The 22,074-nt window shown below is 36.4% G+C and overlaps 1 protein-coding gene across 1 annotated transcript; it reads left to right on the top strand.

Moving 5' to 3' along the window:
- The first annotated feature begins 1,355 nt into the window (after nucleotides 1-1,355).
- LOC308613577 (fructose-bisphosphate aldolase B-like) lies at nucleotides 1,356-2,281 on the top strand. The gene has a single exon (XM_081227273.1). The coding sequence runs from the start codon at nucleotides 1,383-1,385 to the stop codon at nucleotides 2,184-2,186; it is 804 nt and encodes a 267-aa protein (XP_081083399.1). The 5' UTR covers nucleotides 1,356-1,382; the 3' UTR covers nucleotides 2,187-2,281.
- Nucleotides 2,282-22,074: the final 19,793 nt, after the last annotated feature.

The following is a 22,074-nucleotide window of genomic DNA, read 5'->3' as shown; positions in this document are numbered from 1 at the left end:
ACAAACATTTATTTCTCACAGTTCTGGAGGCTGGGAAATCTAAGATAAAGGCACTAGCAGACTTGGTGTCTGGTGAGAGCCCACTTCCTGGCTTGCAGATGGCCACTTTCTCATTGTATCCCCACATGGTCAAAAGAGAAAGAGAGAAAGAGCTCTCACATGTCTCTTCTTATAAGGGCACTAATCCCATTATGAGGAATCTACCATCATGACTTAATTGCATCCCAAAGGTCCCATCTCCAAATACCATCATAATGAGGATTAAGATTTCAACATATGAATTTGGGGGGACACACAAACATTCAGTCTATAGTAGCTCCCCTATTCAAATCAAGCCTGAAGTGGGCAGAAACCATGTTTCTTTCATCCTTTTATCACCCTGGGACCTTGTTCATTATAGATTTTCAATAAATTGAATGATTTACTAAATTGTAATATATGAAAATCAAAGAATATAGTAGATTCAAATTTCTGATAAAAACTTCAAATGAAATTAATGTGCCTTAATGAAGTTCCAGAAGAAAGTTTACCTATCTCTCAAGTGATGATTCACTGAGACCAAGAGTTCTGAAGGGTCACTGGCAGCTTACAGTCAGAGAAGGAAGAAAATTTCTATGTGACTTGATCTACTTCCTCAAAAGAATTCCTCTGGAGTGAACAAATACTCTGAAGAAATGGTATTGAATACAGCCATCAATGAGGCCCTGAAAAGAAATACTTCTAGGAGTTAAATTTATTTCTTAAAATGTTAAAAAGAACTTCTCCTTATGATAATTCCATTTTAAAACAAAAATAATGGCATTTATTAAAGCACATGTATTGAATTAAAAATAAATTGATAAGGACGTATAATCTTTAAAGAAAGATGAAAACAGATAGTTTTACTTCTGTAACGGAGAACTGAATATAAAAATAATTATTTAGATATGTAATAAATATATGTCACCTTTCTTCTTCTAACAGTAGAAATAACTGATGATCACAACTCTTGGAAATAATATCTTAATTCACAATTTGTGAAAGTTAACAAAAACAAGTCTTGGAAATGTGGTTGTTTTTCACTTGCTTTCTCAAAAAAGTAAAAAGTTTAACATTAAATTTAATGAAAACTAATCAAAATTAGAACAAGGCAGGTTTCACAAAGCTGTATCAAAAATAGCATCTACCTCAGAGTTTCGGAGCGCGCGCCACTAGCAGAGGAGACGGCCCTGTCGATAGCCGAGCAAGTGGATTTGTTTGGAGATACGAAGGTGTCGAGCCAGAGATAGGATCAATTCCCTCCTCTCCAAAAGAGTACCTACCCTGGTGATGGATGAAGTGGGGATTAAATGAAGTTTTCTTCCTGAAGTGCCTAGAAAAGACCCTGTAAGAAACCTGTCACCATGGCCTACCAATTTCCAGCCCTCACTTCAGAACAGAAGAAGGAGCTCTCAGAAATTGCCCAGCGCATTGTTGCCAGTGGGAAGGGGATCCTGGCTGCAGATGAGTCTGTAGGCACCATGGGGAGCCGCCTGCAGAGGATCAAGGTGGAGAACACTGAAGAGAACCGCCGGCAGTTCCGCGAAATGCTCTTCACCGTGGACGATTCCATCAGCCAGAGCATCGGGGGCGTGATCCTTTTCCATGAGACCCTCTACCAGAAGGACAGCCAGGGAAAGCTGTTCAGAGACATCCTCAAGGAAAAAGGGATCGTGGTGGGAATCAAGTTAGACCAAGGAGGTGCTCCCCTTGCAGGAACAAACAAGGAAACTACCATTCAAGGGCTTGATGGCCTTTCTGAACGCTGTGCTCAGTATAAGAAAGATGGTGCTAACTTTGGGAAGTGGCGTGCTGTGCTGAAGATTGGCAACCAGTGTCCGTCCCACCTTGCTATCCAGGAAAATGCCAACACCCTGGCCCGCTATGCCAGCATCTGTCAGCAGAATGGGCTAGTACCCATTGTTGAACCAGAGGTAATTGCTGATGGAGACCATGACATGGAACACTGCCAGTATGTTACTGAGAAGGTCCTGGCTGCTGTCTACAAGGCCCTGAATGACCATCATGTTTACTTGGAGGGCACCCTGTTGAAGCCCAACATGGTGACTGCTGGACATGCCTCCACCAAGAAGTATACTCCAGAGCAGGTGGCAATGGCCACTGTCACAGCTCTCTACCGTACTGTTCCTGCAGCTGTTCCTGGCTAACTGCCAGGCAGCCAAAGGACAGTATGTTCACACGGGCTCTTCTGGTGCTGCTTCTACCCAGTCGCTCTTCACAGCCTGCTATACCTACTAGAATCTGAGGCTGACCAGCCAGGCTCTGGCGCTTCTAGGTGTCTTGGTAGGAGGGCAGAAGGGAAACAACAACCTTTCAACTGACCCTGGAAATTAGACAAAATTAGGTTGGAACTACTGGAAACACAATGTATGTTAAGTTCTTAGACACAAGGAAAAAAATCAGTTATTGAAACCTAAGTCTGAATATCAAGGATCTGATGAAATTTCACACAGTGATTTCCTTACAACACTTCCAGCTCCCCATGGTCCACAGTATCCATCAAAGAAAAGAATAAACTTTAAAACAGTATCAACTCTCCATCCACATAACCAAATGAGACACCTCATAAGCTGAGTGCAGAGAATTGTGTCTTATTAAACAGTCCTAGCAGTGGTAGGTTATGAAGGAGACAGCTACAACCAAAAAAGAAATAAAATGTTTTACAAACCTTCAGTTTGTATCAGGTTTTACTTTCTGCTCTTGCTTTCAAAGGGCTCAATATATTTCATTACCTTTGACTCCACAGACGCAACTGATATTAGTGGTCAGGATCCTCGACCTTGGCTACTCATTGGAATAACCAAAATTTAAAAACCCAGATACTCAGGCCACACTCCAGCCAAGTTTGAGAACTACCAAGCTAGACTTCAAGTTTGAGGGTATTTAGAAATGAAAGCTATTCATAATGTGAAGCAAGCTACAATGTCAAATGATTTCAAGCAACATATAGAGTGTAATAAAAGAATCACTGTGAAAAAAAAATAGCATCTAATTTTAGAAAAAAAAGTAATATCTTGGAGAAGAAAAAACATAGACATACAGTACAAGAAATTTTCTTTACAATATTCTAATTCATCTTCTTGCCTTTGAGATTTCTCCTACTTCCAAAATTTTTCCTAATACTCATGGCTTTCCAAGGGCCTCAGGAAAAAGCAGAAAAAGAGACAGAGACCACTCTGACTTTTTACGCCTTCCAAAAATCACTCAGGCTCATGGTGCCTTCTGGCATCATAGAAGAATAAATAATCTAAATTCAAAGGAGTATATAAGATAGCCTTATATGAAAAGATTTTAAAACCCTTTACCCAAGAAGTTTAACCTCCCTCCTCACAAAAATATGTTCAGATACATGAAATTATAATAAGTCTGATGACCCTGCCCCAAAAGATGTAGCGTAGTCACTCTGGACAATGTAATGGTGTTATGCTAACCATCCTTTAAGTCAGATATTCATCTTACAACCAAATAGATTTTCAGAACTATAAATGAACCTGATCTGACCCTGTGCTGTGCTCTGTAGAAGCATGGATATAAAAAAATGCACCCTCCATGTTCTTAACCTTATCATCTAATTGTCTTATGTTCCTTGAAAAGTCTATGTCATTACATCCTTGTTTTCTTATCCCAGTACCCTTGAGACCAAAAGCATATATCTTCAGGATGGCAGTAATGTGCTTTCTATGAAAAATAGGCAAGCAGCAATAGGTTGAGATATGGATTTCAAATCCAATATTCTGGACCTGTCACACAAAACCTGAATGTCACCTTATATTAAACCTTTCTTATGAGAATGTCAATTCACTTGCTTAAATTATAAAAGAAAACTGTTCTTATATGTAAAGTGGTATAATATTGTTTGAAAGTAGACTGTTGTAAGTTAAAATGCATATATTGTAAAATGTAGAGCAACTCCTAAAAAAATTTTGAAAAGAGATATAGTAAATAAACCAATCAATGAGTTCAAATGGGAAAACAAAAAATTACTCAATTAATGCAAAATTAATGCAAAAATTACTCAATTAATGCAAAATAAGAATTCCTCAATTCATGCAAAATAGGACAGGAAAAAATAGTAAAACAGAAGGGAAAAATTTTTAAACACATAGATCATAGATATGAATCTAACAAATTTGATGTTTACATTAAATGTAAATGATCTGTATGCCCCAATTAAAGGGAAAGATTGACGCACTGGATAAAAAAGCAAGACCTATTTGCTCTCTATGAGAAGGCCATTTTTAATACAAAGAAATAGATAGTTTAAAAGTAAAATCTGGAAAAGAGATAGATCTTGAAAATATTAATCATAAGAAAGTTGGAAGCATTCTGTAAATATCAGGCAAAGTAGACTTCAAATAAAGGGAAATTATGAGGGATAAAAAGGGATAACTCATAAGGATTAAAGGGTCAACTCATTAAGACAATGTAAAAGTTCTAAGAGTACATGTACCCAGTAACAAATCTTCAAAATACTTGAAGCAAAATATAACAGAACTAAAAGGAGAAATAAATATCTGCTTTTCAGTTGGAGACCATAACACTCTTGACAGAAGATAAGAAGCCATATAGAGGGCCTGAAGAACACAGTCTACAACTTAATCCAATTGACATTATAGAATATTCCACTTTACATCACCAGAATACACATTAGTTCCAAGGACATATGAAACATTCATAAAGATAGACCATAAACAAGTCTCAATAAATTTAAAAAGATTGAAAACATAAGAGCATATTTTCTGACCAAACTGAAATCAAAATAGAACTCAATAACAGAAAAATATATAGAAAATCCCCTACTATCTGGATATTTTAAAACACAAGTCTAAATAACTCATGGTTCAAAGAAGAAATTGCAAAAGAAAATTAGAAAATATTTTGTACTGAATGAAGGTGAAAACACAGTATCTCAAAATGTGTAAGATGATGCTAAAGCAGTGTATATAGGAAAAATGTCATCTTAATTTTAAATGCTTAGATTAGAAAAAAAGGGTCTCAGATCAATGATCTAAGTTTTCACATGAATAAACTAAAAAGAAAGAGCAAATCAAACACATAGTAAGCAAAAGGTAGAAAATATTGAAGATATAAGAGGAAATAAATATAAGAGAAAATAGACAAAGAATGGACAAAAACAATGAAACCTTGAAAAGGCCAATAGCACTGGCAAATGTCTTGTTAGAGTTATCCAAAAAAAAAAAGAAAGAGAGAAGAGAAAGAGAGAAGACAAAGACAGCAATATTGGAAAAGTAAGATAGGATTTTACACATCTTACAGGTATTAAAAAGATAATACAAATTATGCAAAATCTATGTCAATAAATTTGAAACCTCAAATGAAATTGAATAATTCCTTAAAAGGCTTATTACCAAAGTGGTTCAGAAAGAAATTGAAAATCTGAGTATTCCTTTATCTAGTAAAGAGAATGAATTTTGGTTAAAAACTTTCCCACAAAGAAAAGACAAGGCCAAGTTGTCTGTACTAATCAATTTCATCAAATATTTAAGAAAGAATTACTCCTCTACAAACTTTATCAGATAACTGAGGAGAAAGAAAAAACTCAGTGAATTCTATAAGGAAATTATGACCCTGCTACCAAAATCAAAGACATTACAAGAAAATAAAACTTCAACACCTTCACAGGTATAGATGCAAAAAAAAAAAAAACCTTCACAAAACACAAGCAAATGAAAACCAGCAATGTGTAAAAAGGGTATTATTACATCATGAAGTTTATTTCAAGAATGTAAGTTTGATTTAAGAGTAAAAACATCAGGGACTTCCGGGTAAGATGGCGGAAGAGTAAGACGCGGAGATCACCTTCCTCCCCACGGATACACCAGAAATACAGCTACACGTGGAACAACTCCTACAGAACACCTACTGAATGCTGGCAGAAGACCCCAGACCTCCCAAAAGGCAAGAAACTCCCCACATACCTGGGTAGGGCAAAGCGGAGAGATTCCCGCACAGAGGATCGGTGCCGAGCGGTACTCACCAGCCCGAGAGGCTTGTCTGCTCGCCCGCCAGGGCGGGCGGCGCTGGAAGCTGAGGCTCGGGCTTCGGTCAGAGCGCAGGGAAAGGACTGGGGCTGGCGGCGAGAACTCAGCCTGAAGGGGGCTAATGTGCCACAGCTAGCCGGCAGGGAGTCCGGGAAAACTCTGGAGCTGCCGAAGAGGCAAGAGACTTTTTCTTCCCTCTTGGTTTCCTGGTGCGCGAGGAGAGGGGATTAAGAGCGCTGCTTAAAGGGGCTCCACAGACGGGCGCGAGTCACGACTGAAAGCGCGGAGCCCAGTGACGGGCGTGGGACGCTGGGGCTGCTGCTGCCGCCACCAAGAAGCCTGTGTGCGAGCGCAGGTCACTGTCCACACCGCCCTTCCGGGAGCCTGTGCAGCCCGCCACTGCCGGGGTCCCGGGATCCAGGGGCGGCTTCCCTGGGAGAACGCACGGCGCGCCTCGGGCTGGTGCAACGTCACGCCGAACTCTGCCGCTGCAGGCTCGCCCCGCACTCCGTGCCCCTCCCTCCCGCCCGGCCTGAGTGAGCCAGAGTCCCCGAAGAGGCTGCTCCTTTAACCCTGTCCTGTCTGAGCGAAGAACAGACGCCCTCCGGCGACCTACACGCAGAGGCGGGGCCAAATCCAAAGCTGAGACCCAGGAGCTGTGAGAACAAAGAAGAGAAAGGGAAACCTCTCCCAGCAGCCTCAGAAGCAGCGGATTAAAGCTCCACAATCAACTTGATGTACCCTGCATCTGTGGAATACATGAATAGACAACAAATCATCCCAAATTGAGGAGCCAGGAGTCAGTGCTGTGCCTCTGAGGTGGGAGAGCCAACTTCAGGACACTGGTCCACAAGAGACCTCCCAGCTCCACATAATATCAAACGGCGAATATCTTCCAGAGATCTCCATCTCAACACCAGCACCCAGCTTCACTCAACGACCAGCAAGCTACAGTGCTGGACACCCTATGCCAAACAACTAGCAAGACAGAAACACAACGCCACCCATTAGCAGACAGGTGGCCTAAAATCATAAAAAGTCCGCAGACACCCCAAAACACACCACCAGACGTGGACCTGCCCACCAGAAAGACAAGATCCAGCCTCATTCACCAGAACACAGGCACTAGTACCTTCCACCAGGAAGCCTACACAACCCACTAAACCAACCTTAGCCACTGGGGACAGACACCAAAAACAACGGGAACTACGAACCTGCAGCCTGCAAAAAGGAGACCCCAAACACAGTAACATAAGCAAAATGAGAAGACAGAAAAACACACAGCAGGAGAAGGAACAAGATAAAAACCCACCAGACCTAACAAATGAAGACGTAATAGGCAGTCTACCTGAAAAAGAATTCAGAATAATGATGGTAAAGAGGATCCAAGATTCTATTTCCCAGATCCAAAATCTTGGAAATAGAATACACAAAATGCAAGAAACAGTTAACAAGGACCTAGAAGAACTAAAGATGAATCAAGCATCGATTAAAAACACAATACATGAAATAAAAAATACTCTAGATGGGATCAATAGCAGAATAACTGAGGCAGAAGAACGGATAAGTGAGGTGGAAGATAAAATAGTGGAAATAACTGCTGCAGAGCAAAATAAAGAAAAAAGAATGAAAAGAACAGAGGACAGTCTCAGAGACCTCTGGGACAACATTAAACGCACCAACATTCGAATTATAGGGGTTCCAGAAGAAGAAGACAAAAAGAAAGTGACTGAGAAAATATTTGAAGAGATTATAGTTGAAAACTTCCCTAATATGGGAAAGGAAATAGTTAATCAAGTCCAGGAAGCACAGAGAGTCCCATACAGAATAAATCCAAGGAGAAATACGCCAAGACACATATTAATCAAACTGTCAAAAATTAAACACAAAGAAATCATATTAAAAGCAGCAAGGCAAAAACAACAAATAACACACAAGGGAATCCCCATCAGGATAACAGCTGATCTCTCAGCAGAAACTCTACAAGCCAGAAGGAAGTGGCAGGACATAATTAAAGTGATGAAGGAGAAAAACCTGCAACCAAGATTACTCTACCCAGCAAGGATCTCATTCAGATTTGATGGAGAAATTAAAACGTTTTACAGACAAGCAAAAGCTGAGAGAGTTCAGCACCACCAAACCAGCTTTACAACAAATGCTAAAGGAACTTCTCTAGGCAAGAAACACAACAGAAGGAAAAGACCTACAATAACGAACCCAAAACAATTAAGAAAATGGGAATAGGAACATACATATCGATAATTACCTTAAATGTAAATGGACTAAATGCTCCCACCAAAAGACACAGATTGGCTGAATGGATACAAAAACAAGACCCATATATATGCTGTCTACAAGAAACCCACTTCAGACCTAGAGACACATACAGACTGAAAGTAAGGGGATGGAAAAAGATATTCCATGCAAATGGAAACCAAAAGAAAGCTGGAGTAGCAATTCTCATATCAGACAAAATAGACTTTAAAATAAAGACTACTAGAAGAGACAAAGAAGGACACTACATAATGATCAAGGGATCGATCCAAGAAGAAGATATAACAATTGTAAATATTTATGCACCAAACATAGGAGCACCTCAATACATAAGGCAAATACTAACAGCCATAAAAGGGGAAATCGACAGTAACACAATCATAGTCGGGGACTTTAACACCCAACTTTCACCAATGAACAGATCTTCCAAAATGAAAATAAATAAGGAAACACAAGCTTTAAATGATACATTAAACAGGATGGACTTAATTGATATTTATAGGACATTCCATCCAAAAACAACAGAATACACATTTTTCTCAAGTGCTCATGGAACATTCTCCAGGATAGATCATATCTTGGGTCACAAATCAAGCCTTGGTAAATTTAAGAAAATTGAAATTGTATCAAGTGTCTTTTCTGACCACAATGCTATGAGACTAGATATCAATTACAGGAAAAGATCTATAAAAAATACAAACACATGGAGGCTAAACAATACACTACTTAATAACGAAGTGATCACTGAAGAAATCAAAGAGGAAATTAAAAAATACCTAGAAACAAATGACAATGGAGACACGACGACCCAAAACCTATGGGATGCAGCAAAAGCAGTTCTAAGAGGGAAGTTTATAGCAATACAATCCCACCTTAAGAAACAGGAAACATCTCGAATAAACAACCTAACCTTGCACCTAAAGCAATTAGAGAAAGAAGAACAAAAACACCCCAAATTTAGCAGAAGGAAAGAAATCATAAAAATCAGATCAGAAATAAATGAAAAAGAAATGAAGGAAACGATAGCAAAGATCAATAAAACTAAAAGCTGGTTCTTTGAGAAGATAAACAAAATTGATAAACCATTAGCCAGACTCATCAAGAAAAGAAGGGAGAAGACTCAAATCAATAGAATTAGAAATGAAAAAGGAGAAGTAACAACTGACACTGCAGAAATACAAAAGATCTTGAGAGATTACTACAAGCAACTCTATGCCCATAAAATGGATAACCTGGAAGAGATGGACAAATTCTTAGAAATGCACAACCTGCCAAGACTGAATCAGGAAGAAATAGAAAATATGAATAGACCAATCACAAGTACTGAAATTGAAACTGTGATTAAAAATCTTCCATCAAACAAAAGCCCAGGACCAGATGGCTTCACAGGCGAATTCTATCAAACATTTAGAGAAGAGCTAACACCCATCCTTCTCAAACTCTTCCAAACAATATCAGAGGAAGGAACACTCCCAAACTCATTCTACGAGGCCACCATCACCTTGATACCAAAACCAGGCAAGGATGTCACAAAGAAAGAAAACTACAGGCCAATATCACTGATGAACATAGATGCAAAAATCCTCAACAAAATACTAGCAAACAGAATCCAACAGCACATTAAAAGGATCATACACCATGATCAAGTGGGGTTTATTCCAGGAATGCAAGGATTCTTCAATATACGCAAATCAATCAATGTGATACACCATATTAACAAGTTGAAGGAGAAAAACCATGTGATCATCTCAATAGATGCAGAGAAAGCTTTCGACAAAATTCAACACCCATTTATGATAAAAACCCTGCAGAAAGTAGGCATAGAGGGAACTTTCCTCAACATCATAAAGGCCATATATGACAAACCCACAGCCAACATTGTCCTCAATGGTGAAAAACTGAAACCATTTCCACTAAGATCAGGAACAAGACAAGGTTGCCCACTCTCACCACTCTTATTCAACATAGTTTTGGAAGTTTTAGCCACAGCAATCAGAGAAGAAAAGGAAATAAAAGGAATCCAAATTGGAAAAGAAGAAGTAAAGCTGCCACTGTTTGCAGATGACATGATACTATACATAGAGAATCCTAAAGATGCTACCGAAAAACTACTAGAACTTATCAATGAATTTGGTAAAGTAGCAGGATACAAAATTAATGTACAGAAATCTCTGGCATTCCTGTACACTAATGATGAAAAATCTGAAAATGAAATCAAGAAAACACTCCCATTTACCATTGCAACAAAAAGAATAAAATATCTAGGAATAAACCTACCTAAGGAGACAAAAGACCTGTATGCAGAAAATTATAAGACACTGATGAAAGAAATTAAAGATGATACAAATAGATGGAGAGATATACCATGCTCCTGGATTGGAAGAATCAATATTGTGAAAATGACTCTACTACCCAAAGCAATCTACAGATTCAATGCAATCCCTATCAAACTACCACTGGCATTTTTCACAGAACTAGAACAAAAAATTTCAAAATTTGTTTGGAAAAACAAAAGACCCCGAATAGCCAAAGCAATCTTGAGAACGAAAAACGGAGCTGGAGGAATCAGGCTCCCTGACTTCAGACTATACTACAAAGCTACAGTAATCAAGACAGTGTGGTACTGGCATAAAAACAGAAAGATAGATCAGTGGATCAGGATAGAAAGCCCAGAGATAAACCCACGCACATATGGCCAACTTATCTTTGATAAAGGAGGCAGGAATGTACAGTGGAGAAAGGACAGCCTCTTCAATAAGTGGTGCTGGGAAAACTGGACAGGGACATGTAAAAGTTTGAGATTAGATCATTCCCTAACACCATACACAAAAATAAGCTTAAAATGGATTAAAGACTTAAATGTAAGGCCAGAAACTATCAAACTCTTAGAGGAAAACATAGGTAGAACACTCTATGACATAAATCACAGCAAGATCCTTTTGGACCCACCTCCTAGAGAAATGGAAATAAAAACAAAGATAAACAAATGGGACCTAATGAAACTTCAAAGCTTTTGCACAGCAAAGGAAACCATAAAGAAGACCAAAAGACAACCCTCAGAATGGGAGAAAATATTTGCAAATGAAGCAACTGACAAAGGATTAATCTCCAAAATTTATAAACAGCTCATGCAGCTCAATAGCAAAAAAACAAACAACCCTATCCAAAAATGGGCAGAAGACTTAAATAGGCATTTCTCCAAAGAAGATATACAGACTGCCAACAAACACATGAAAGAATGCTCAACATCATTAATCATTAGAGAAATGCAAATCAAAACTACAATGAGATATCATCTCACACCAGTCAGAATGGCCATCATCAAGAAATCTAGAAACAATAAATGCTGGAGAGGGTGTGGAAAAAAGGGAACACTCTTGCACTGCTGGTGGGAATGTGAATTGGTACAGCCACTATGGAGAACAGTATGGAGGTTCCTTAAAAAACTAAAAATAGAACTACCATATGACCCAGCAATCCCACTACTAGGCATATACCCTGAGAAAACCATAATTCCAAAAGAGACATGTACCAAAATGTTCATTGCAGCTCTATTCACAATAGCCCGGAGCTGGAAACAACCTAAGTGTCCATCATCGGATGAATGGATAAAGAAGATGTGGCACATATATACAATGGAATATTACTCAGCCATTAAAAGAAACGAAACTGAGCTATTTGTAATGAGGTGGATAGACCTAGAGTCTGTCATACAGAGTGAAGTAAGTCAGAAAGAGAAAGACAAATACCGTATGCTAACACATATATACGGAATTTAAAAAAAAAAAAAAGTCATGAAGGACCTAGGGGCAAAACGGGAATAAAGACACAGACCTACTTGAGAATGGACTTGAGGATATGGGGAGGGGGAAGGGTAAGCTGTGACAAAGCGAAAGAGAGGCATGGACATATATACACTACCAAACGTAAGGTAGATAGATAGTGGGAAGCAGCCACAGAGCACAGGGAGATCAGCTCGGTGCTTTGTGACTGCCTGGAGGGGTGGGATGGGGAGGGTGGGAGGGAGGGAGATGCATGAGGGAAGGGATGTGGGAACAGATGTATATGTATGACTGATTCACTTTGTTATAAAGCAGAAACTAATTAAAAAATTAAAAAAAAAGTGTAAAAACATCATTTAAGAACTACTAAATGATGTTGCAAATGGCAGAATTTTCCTCTTTTTTGGCAGTGATTAATATTCCATTTTATATATATACCACATTTTCTTTATCCACTTACCTGTTGATAGGCACTTGGGTTTTTTCCGTATCTTGGCTATTGTGAATAGTGAGACAATGAACATGAGAGCACAGGTATCTCTTCGAGATCCTGATATCAATTATTTTGGATATATACCCAGAGAGGAATTGCTGGAACATATGGTAGTTCTATTTTTAATTTTTTGAAGAACCTTCATACTGTTTTCCATAGTTACTGCACCATTTTACATTCCCACCAACAGTACACAAAAGTTCCAATTTCTATACAACCTCACTAACATTTCCTACGCTAAGTGAAATAAACCAGTCACAGAAGGATAAATACTGCATGATTCTACCTATATGAGGTATCTAAAACAGTCAAAGTCATAGAAGCAGAGAAAACAAAAGTGGTGCCAGGGGCTGGTGGATGAGAGAAACAGGGAGGTGTTATTCAATGGGTATGAAGTTTCAGTTATGCCAGATAAATCAGTTCTAGAGACCAGCAGTACCATGTAGTAGTGTCTAGTTAACAATACAATATTGTGCACTTCAAAATTTGTTTAAAAATATAACGTATCAGGAAACTCTGAGAAGTATTAGGTATGTTTATAACCTTGATTGTGCAGATGGTATCACAAGTGTTTGCATATGTCCAAACTCATCAAATTGTACACATTAAATATGTGCATTTCTTTGTATATCAATTATACCTCAATAAAGCTGTTAAAAACAATAACGGAACCTATCTCAAGAATTGTTCTAAGTATTGAATGAAGTAATGTTTGTTCCTTGCTTAGCACAGCATCTGGCATAGGATAACCATTCGAAAATCATACAGTAGAATAAAATACTCAAAACACTTTCAATAAAAGAGGAACTAATAAATGAGTTTAGTCAGTTTGCAGAATAGTAGATCAATATACAAAAATGATTATATTTCTATATCCTAGAAAAAAATAGAAACCAAAATTTAAAAACTAACATCTACAACAGCATCCAAAAACCATAAAATATTATGGGTAAATTAGCAAAGATTTTGTAAGACTTGCACACTGAAAACTATAAAGGATTGCTGAGAAAAATTTAAGATCTAAATAAGTGGAGAGATACACCATGTTGATATATCAGAAAGAATATTCAATATGGTCAAAATATTAATTATCCCCAAAGTGAACTCTAGATTCTATACAATTATAATCAAAATTTGAGCAGGTCTTTTTGGGTAGAATTAATAAGCTGGCTCTAAAATTTATAAGAAAATTTAAAGAATCAAGAGTAATTTTTAAATTTTCATAAAGAAGAACAGAAATGAAAGAAGTGTATTGCTTGATTTCAAGACTTACTCTAAAGGTACAATAATCAAGACAATGTGATACTGACTTAAAGACAGAGATACAGATCAATGGAACAGAAGAAAGAGTATAGAAATAAGTCAACAAATATGTATTTACTTGATTTTTGATGTAGCTAAGGCAATTCAATGGTGAAAAGATAGCGTTTTTCAAAAAAAAATAGTGATAGAATAAATATCAGTATAAGAAAAATAAGCTCAAATCTTACTTAACACACAAAAATGAAATGGATCTAGACCTAAACATAAAAGTTAAAACTTTAAAATTTCTAGAAGAAAATCTTTGTGATCTTGGGGAAAACAAATATGTACTAGAGAGTTCACAAAAAGCAATAACATGAAAGAAACAATAAATTGAGCTCTGTGAAATTAAAAAAAATTCTCTTTGAAAGACATGATTAGGAAAATTAAAAGGCATAAAACTAACTAGGAAAAATATTTACGATATGTATATCTGAAAATAAGCTTATATCCAGAATATTTAAAGAACTCATATGCATCAATAAGAAGAATACAAAAATATTTAAAGTAGGAAAAACTATTAAAAATAAACAAACTTCACAAAAGAAGGTATACTAATGGCCAACGTACACAGGAAAAGATACTCAACATCATTAATCCTCAGGAAAATGTAAATTTAAATTACATTGAAATATCACTTCACAACCATTAGAAGAGCTAAAATTAAAAGGATTGTTAAAATCAAATATTGGCTAGGATGTGGAAGAATGGAATTCTTAAACATTGTTAGTGAGAATACAAAATGGTACAGTTACATTAACAAACAGTTCAGAAGTTTCTAATAAAGTTTAGCATAACCTTACCATATGAACCAGCAGTTACACCTTCAGGTATTTACTCAAAAGAAATAAAAGTCCAAACAAAGCTTTGTACACTTTATAGCAGCTGTATTCATTATAACCAGAAACTCGAAACAGCCCCAAAGAACATCAACAGGTAGATGAACAAACAAATTGTAGTTTATCCATGTGAATATAACTCAGCAATAAAAAGCAACATCCTACAAACACAGTAATGTGGATGAATATTTAAAACATTATGCTGTGAAAAAAAGTCAGATGTAAAATATATGTGATGCCATTTATTTAAAACTACAGGAAAGTCAAACCTAATATGTTGATCAAAAGCAGATCAGTGGTCATCAAGGTGGGGGATGAGGGAAGGTTGAGTAGGAAGCGGCACAAGGAAATCTGTTGGGGTTATAGGATGTTCTATATCTTGACTATTGTGTACAGATTTGGCAAAATTCTTCACTGCACTTAAAATACATTCATTATATAGTTTGTAAATTAAACCTCAATAAAGTTACTAAAATTGGTCCACTAAAATTTTTTGAATAGAAATAACATGGCAACTATTTCTATTACATGATATGAGTCCTTATTACTTCAGAGCTCACAAAGTTAGCACTGCCCAAAACCAGGCACCTATGACCTCCATCTAAAACAAATGGATTATAGCTGAAAGCAAATTAGTTCAACTAATAAATTAACTGACTATTGATAAAAATTCCCTAGAAATATTCCAAACTAATGATGCTTCAGGATTTCATTAATCAAATATTGAGAATATCTTGTATCCTTTTCTCTCACAAAGGATACTTCTAGTTAGCGGTAAGTCCTGAATCATAAAGTAAAAACACAGGGAGTTTTAGAGGTCTGGTTCAACCTAGGTAGAATGAGCAGATAGGCAAGTTCTTTGTATATTCAGTGATATCCTGTCCAACATAAGGGCCATTCTCCTGTCAGCACTGAATAAATGGCAAACTACAAAACTATTAACCTTGATAACTGCCAGGTAAATTTGAGGAAGTTTAATTTTACTTGGAAATATAAAAGGATATGTTTCCAATCTGCAGTCTGTAAGAATAAGAAAAAGAGGACAGATATGTTAATAGTCAGCTGCCCTCACCCCTTTGTGTTCTCAAACTATCTCTTTTTTAAACAGCTTGGCAGAAAGGAGAACTATACCACTTATTTTCTGAACAGGAAACAGACACAGCAAGAAAGCAGCCCATGAAGCGGAGACTCTTTGAGTGCCTTGTACAGTTCATCAGTGCACACAGATCTGGCCTCTAATGAAGCCATTTACATGCAGATGCAGGCCTGGGTGTGTGGACACCAGTCCCAACTCTGGGAATTGTTGTTTTATCTAATCAAAAGAAATTTGCACATGAAAGCCACATCCGTGTTCATTAACCCCACAGCTCTCTCAATATTGCTTCTCTATTATTCCTAACAAAATTGCAAACCTTCATATGATTAGGTACCCCACTTCAGAGCTTTATTTTCCTCCCATCCTCAACCCAGGCCTGCATCTGAATGCAAAACTGAATGTGGGTCTGTAAGACTGAATAATTCTTAAGTACATTTACTGGAAACCAACCCCAAGCACCTTTTTTTCACATTGATTGACCCACACAGACACACTCTTTCTCTCTTCCCCAACAGAGGAGAATCTTCCTTGCTTACAATTTTATCACGGAAAATACAAAAATACTCTTCAGGATGGGAATTCCAAGACAGTAAGTTTAATTGTCAACTTTATGTGCATGTGCAAACAAGATAAAAATCACAGTTGGATCTGGTGGCGAATATTACTGACACATTACATTGAAATATAAAGGCCATAAGACAAGTATTTGTATCAAGTCCTAAAAACAAAATTCATGGTTATCAGTTGATATAGGTCCATCACACATTTAATAAGAATTACCTCTCCTGTCAATTGTGTGGATGTTAACTGTGCAGAACTTGTGCCAGTGATCAGCTACATTGTCTTCTCATAGGGGACAAACAGGATGCATAATATTTGTACCCGTTTTTATTATCAAAGATAATCCTGAGCCCAAAACTTCTAATATATGTAATAAATGTACTGGAATTGCTTATTTTGCTAGTAATAGCAAACTGAGTTTTTGTTAGAAGAGCAAGAATAACTTAGCTTTGTTAATGCAATTCGGCAGTGACCTGCTGGGAAGTCTGGGGCTGAGAGGCCAGGCGGATCTTCCTGCCCACTCAGTGTCTGGCCTTTTTGTTGAAGCTGCCAACAGTGGTCTTAATTAGTGCCAATTATGATTTTTTTTTAATGTGGACACCTGAATAATGTAAACTCGATGGAGTCCTACCACATTTTCTATCAACTATTAAACAGCTGTCAGAGGTTGACAATTTTTAGTTGTTATTGTTCTGGGAAAGTTTCAGATTACTATACTAGAGGTTTACTTATTTATGTCTCATTTGTATTAACGCTCTAAATCATCTAGACCTCTATTATTTCCTTTTCTAAAGATATATATTTATTTTCAGAAAAAAATACAGCTTATAGATCCTTCAGAAAACAAACAAACAAGCTGAAGTGTGATTCTGTGTTTTCAGTTTACTGAATGACTTTAAAAATTATGTCACCTGATTATTACTACTGAAGAATTAGCCATAACTATGGGACCCGGCAAGCCCTTCTATAGAAGAGGAGACTTTAAATTAAATGTCATCTATCGTGTCCTCCATTCTTTCAGCCCTGCAAACTTTCAGCCCAGTAGTTTTGCAATATTCTTCCATGGATACATCACAGAGGCCACTGTGGAGGCTTAAAACAAGAAGGTAGGGGAGTTCACACCCTCTACTACACTTCCCCAGTTGCCATCCAGAGTAGTTCTACTTTTCTGTAACTAGAAACACACATAAGATACTTTTAAAGAAAGTTTCTGCAGCTAAAGGAGTTTGACATCACTGGCATATGTAGAAGAAGACAAGAAAGAGGAGAGAGAAAAACAAGAAATCATCTGTTATCATTTATGAAAGTAAAAGGAAATGGAAAAGGACACTATCACAATTTCTAGTGGCAGAAATGCTCCCGTGGAATCATTTTATTGCTCCAGTTGATGAGAGAGCAGTAAAACAACTGTCGGATTTCATTTCCAATTGCTGCTTAGCCTGTAAGAATGTTCAATGAGTAGATTTGCAAAAACTTTGGAGCAGCCTGTCTGTTCATTTTAAGGGATGAAGGAAAAGAAAGTAATTAGGAAAAAGAAGGATGAAGGGAGATGAAGAACTGGGAGAAATTTCTTGTTTCATATTTGTAAATTAAACCTTTAAATAAGGTGGTTCGTGACCACCTAGAGGGGTGGGATAGGGAGGGTGGGAGGGAGGGAGACGCAAGAGGGAAGAGATACGGGAACATATGTATATGTATAACTGATTCACTTTGTTATAAAGCAGAAACTAACACACCATTGTAAAGCAATTATACTCCAATAAAGATGTTTAAAAAAAACCCAAAAACCCTTAAATAAAAATCCTTGAATTCTGGAACACTTACTAGTTAGAGAAAATTCCAGAGGAAATGGTTCAAGAAGTAAAAAATGCATATTGTATTTCTGAATCATTTCATCTTTCTATAACCTCTTTTAGCCACTTTACATGAAACTTTAAAATTCAAAATGCATAAAAGACCCATTCATTAATTCACTCATTTATTCAACAATTATTAAGCAATGACTAGATCCTAGGCACTATGCATTTAATGGTTCAAAGCACATTCAGTTAAAAGAAAGACCAGAGAGCAGGCAACTACAATGAAGACTGGTAAATAATTTGATAGCAGTAGGCACAGAGTACTATGGGAATTTTCAACCTAGAAGTTCTAGAAGACTTTTTGATGAAATTATGCTTATGGAACAAGAGTTAGTAAGTGGAGAGAAAGGAGAAAGTTCATCCAATTCAGGTATATTACTGAAAAACAGCCCATATTTGTGGGATAATTAGAAAGGGAATATTGAATATGAGGTTAATAATTTAGTCTTAAAATTAATTTTCCTCAAATTATTGCTAAAATATTTACTATAGCCAAATGATAGCTCTTCTTAAAGGAAAGCATTGAAATGCTAAATATAGACAAAGAGCAAAAGTCATGTTTTATTTTTTTGTTTTAAAGCAGCATCTATTTGGTCTTATATCAGCTGCAGTTACTTTCTGAAGAATATTTTGTTAGGTAGTTCCAAATAAAAACTGTGAAGAGGGATGAGAAGGATATCCCATAAATGTACAGTAAATTAGGATCTCTGTTGGGCTGAGCTTAAGGGATGAAAAGTGAAGTTGTAGAGCAGGGTATCCTTATGGGGTGGGCAGGGCCAACACCTTGCTATCTGTCATCATTTCCCACTATGAAGTCCACGGAAAACTAGTCTAGGAGGTGCTCCATGAAAATGAGTTCTATGCTCAATTAATTTTTGAAATAATTTTGTTCTAAAGGCCCCCTTTGGAAATCCACAGTGCATATAAAAATAGTAAAAGTTACATGAAGTCTTTCTTTAAAGAAACCTCTTTAACTTTGTATATCTCAGTATTTCCCCAAATAATTTTATTTTGTGAAATTCTTCATTATATCTAAGTTATTTGCTTGAAATAAAACTAACAGAGAAAGCATTATGCAGTTCATCCACGGGTGTCATCCACAGATGTCATTGTGCACATGGACTATAGGTAGGTAGGAAGAGACAATTTTCAAATATTCACAGCTTCTCCATGCTGTATCAAATTTCTAAATAACAGTTTCTAATCCAACTTGAAGTCTGCAGTTACTAAGGATGCACATGAATTTCTGCTATGTCTATTATTAATGTTCTATTTTCTATTTTATGCCCTTTATTAATGTTCTACTTTGATGGTTTTATTTTGCCATGCATTTTTCAGAACACTACACTATTTGACAACACTAACAACTGTCACATTGAAACACTACCTTATTTTTTGTTTTTCAGTGACATGGTGGATTACTTCTTTCGCCAACCTCCTATCATTGACCATTTTTCTCTGGGTTATTTGCTATCTTATCCTCCTCCATTTCTGGATTTTAATTATCCTCCAAGGCTCAGGTTTGGGCCTCTGTTCTTTCTGCTTTCTTTTCATTTTCTAACTAATCATCTCTAACAGCTTAAAATACTACTTGATCCTTAAATACATATTTTCAGCTGCTTCTTTTTCACATTCCCATATTTTGGGTACCTATCATAGTTGTAAAATCTAATAATTCAATACCAAATCATCATTGATTTCATCACTGAAAGTATAGATTTTCATTTCAATTTTTAGGCTTGAAATTTTGACAATATTTCTCCTTCATACTTTATATCCAAACAAATATAAAATCCTGATCATGTTTCTTTCACCTATCCTTTGTGTTCCAATCATGCTGTCAAATATATACAGCTGTATATGCCTCCTCCCTCCCTATATCTCATTTCTACTTTCTCACATATTGGTCTTCTAAAAATATAGGTCTTTATATCAATATCTTGTCACAAATTTTATATGGTTATTTATTTTTTGAAAAGTATTATGTACTATAGAATGAGAGATATTCCATGTACAAAGTTTGTCCTGAAAAGGACAAAAGAAAATTAATACCCAGAATATTCCTCATCCATTGATAAACAGTGCTAATATTTTTGTGTATTTTTCTATACCACTAGTATCTGCTTTTAAACTGTTTAATTTATTAAATAGCATTAAATTCTTGTGTCATAAACAATTCTTTTAAAACATGGGGTTTAATGAGCATTTCATGTTCCAAGAGATATCCTAATTCATTTAACTGTATCCCTTTTATTTGAACATTTAGGCAAAATTCAGTTTCTAAATATAATTAATAGTATTGTAGAATACTCAATTTAAAATCACCTCTAATTTTTCCCCCTCAGGATAAATTCCTAGAAGTAGCAATTTTGGGTCAAAGGATAAGAAAATTTTCAGAAATACTGAACCAGTTTTCACTAGTATCAGCAGGGTAGGGTTCCTTTAAAACTTCTCATAATTTCTTAGAGCTCATTGTATAAATTCTATAACCTCAGCTTGGCTTTCAAAACTCACATTTCACACTACTATAAATAATCCATTGAGACCATTATAGTTTCCTGACTCTCAAAAACAACACACTCATTCTTGATCTCAGACTACTATTTATGTTAACCTTTATTTCAGAATGCTTATCTTCTCCCTCTATCTATCTATACAAATCATGCCTACCTCCTCAACTCTTGCTTATATGGCACACCTTTAATTGGCTTTCCTTCATAAATTGCTTTCCCCTCGCTCTGAACTCCTGTGTCATTATCAAATACTTTTATTTTGATTTGAATTATTGATAGTTGGTATACATTTCTACCTAAGTTTTGAGGTTATCCCTGCTGTATTAAACTATGTTATTTCAAATGGTTCAATATTTAACAAAGATTCTGTGCATCTTATAATGCTCAGTGAATGTTTGTTGAACGAATAATAAATAACTTACTAAGATAGTAACCTACACATTAGTGAAACATCTAGCTAATGTCATACTCATTTCATTGGCTAGTTATTCCTTGACAGTTAAAATTTTGGAAGACATTATAAGAGGTCAATAAGTAAGACTTTATTTTCAGATTGTTTTCCCAATTATCACTTTCTTTGTCTTTGTATGTTATGAGAAGTTGAAGCAATTAAATTTCAATCAGCTTCCTCCCTAAACAAACCCCAAAATAGGTCTTAGAGTATACACTCTAAAGTTATCCCTCCAAAACATGTACTCAGGAACTGAGAATATTATTAAAGAGGAAATAAAAATAATGGTGTATTCTTGGAAATTATTAAAATGCTTTGTTTCATTGCAATGCTTGGTAAAGTACCAGAATATTGTCTCCAAGATTTATAGTTTTATGACCATAGTCAACCTTGGCAGTAACTTAAAAACTAATTGTAACAAAATCTTTAAGACTTACTACAAAATTAGACTTTGACTCATAAGTACATTTGGGTAGTCATTAGGATACGAATACTAGATTTGTTTCTACAATCTCTTACTATATAAGTTTGTGATACTTTGATTATGTATATTATTAGCTCCTTCAATTTGGATATGTTAAACCAGATCCTGAAATGATGATGACCAAAATTATGTTGTTACAGTCTTCATTACAATAAGATATTTACAGATGACATTTCATTTAGTGGTACAAGATCCCTAGCAACCTTTAAGAGAAAATACAATTATTCTGGGTTTCCTGATATTGTAGAATTTTAGCAAGCATTTAGCTTATATAATAATAGCAGTCGGGCTTCCCTGGTGGCGCAGTGGTTGAGAGTATGCTTGCCGAAGCAGGGGACATGGGTTCGTGCCCAGGTCCGGGAAGATCCCACATGCCACG

This window comes from Mesoplodon bidens (genome assembly GCF_964165515.1).
Source record: "Mesoplodon bidens genome assembly, chromosome: 3".
In the NCBI taxonomy this organism is placed as follows: Eukaryota; Metazoa; Chordata; class Mammalia; order Artiodactyla; family Ziphiidae; genus Mesoplodon; species Mesoplodon bidens.
The sequence above is the reverse complement of the archived record's forward strand: the minus strand, read 5'-3'. Positions and strand labels throughout refer to the sequence as shown.

Coding starts and splice junctions, on each gene's coding strand:
- LOC308613577 (XM_081227273.1), top strand. CDS start 1,383: ATGGCCTACCAATTTCCAGCCCTCACTTCAGAACAGAAGAAGGAGCTC.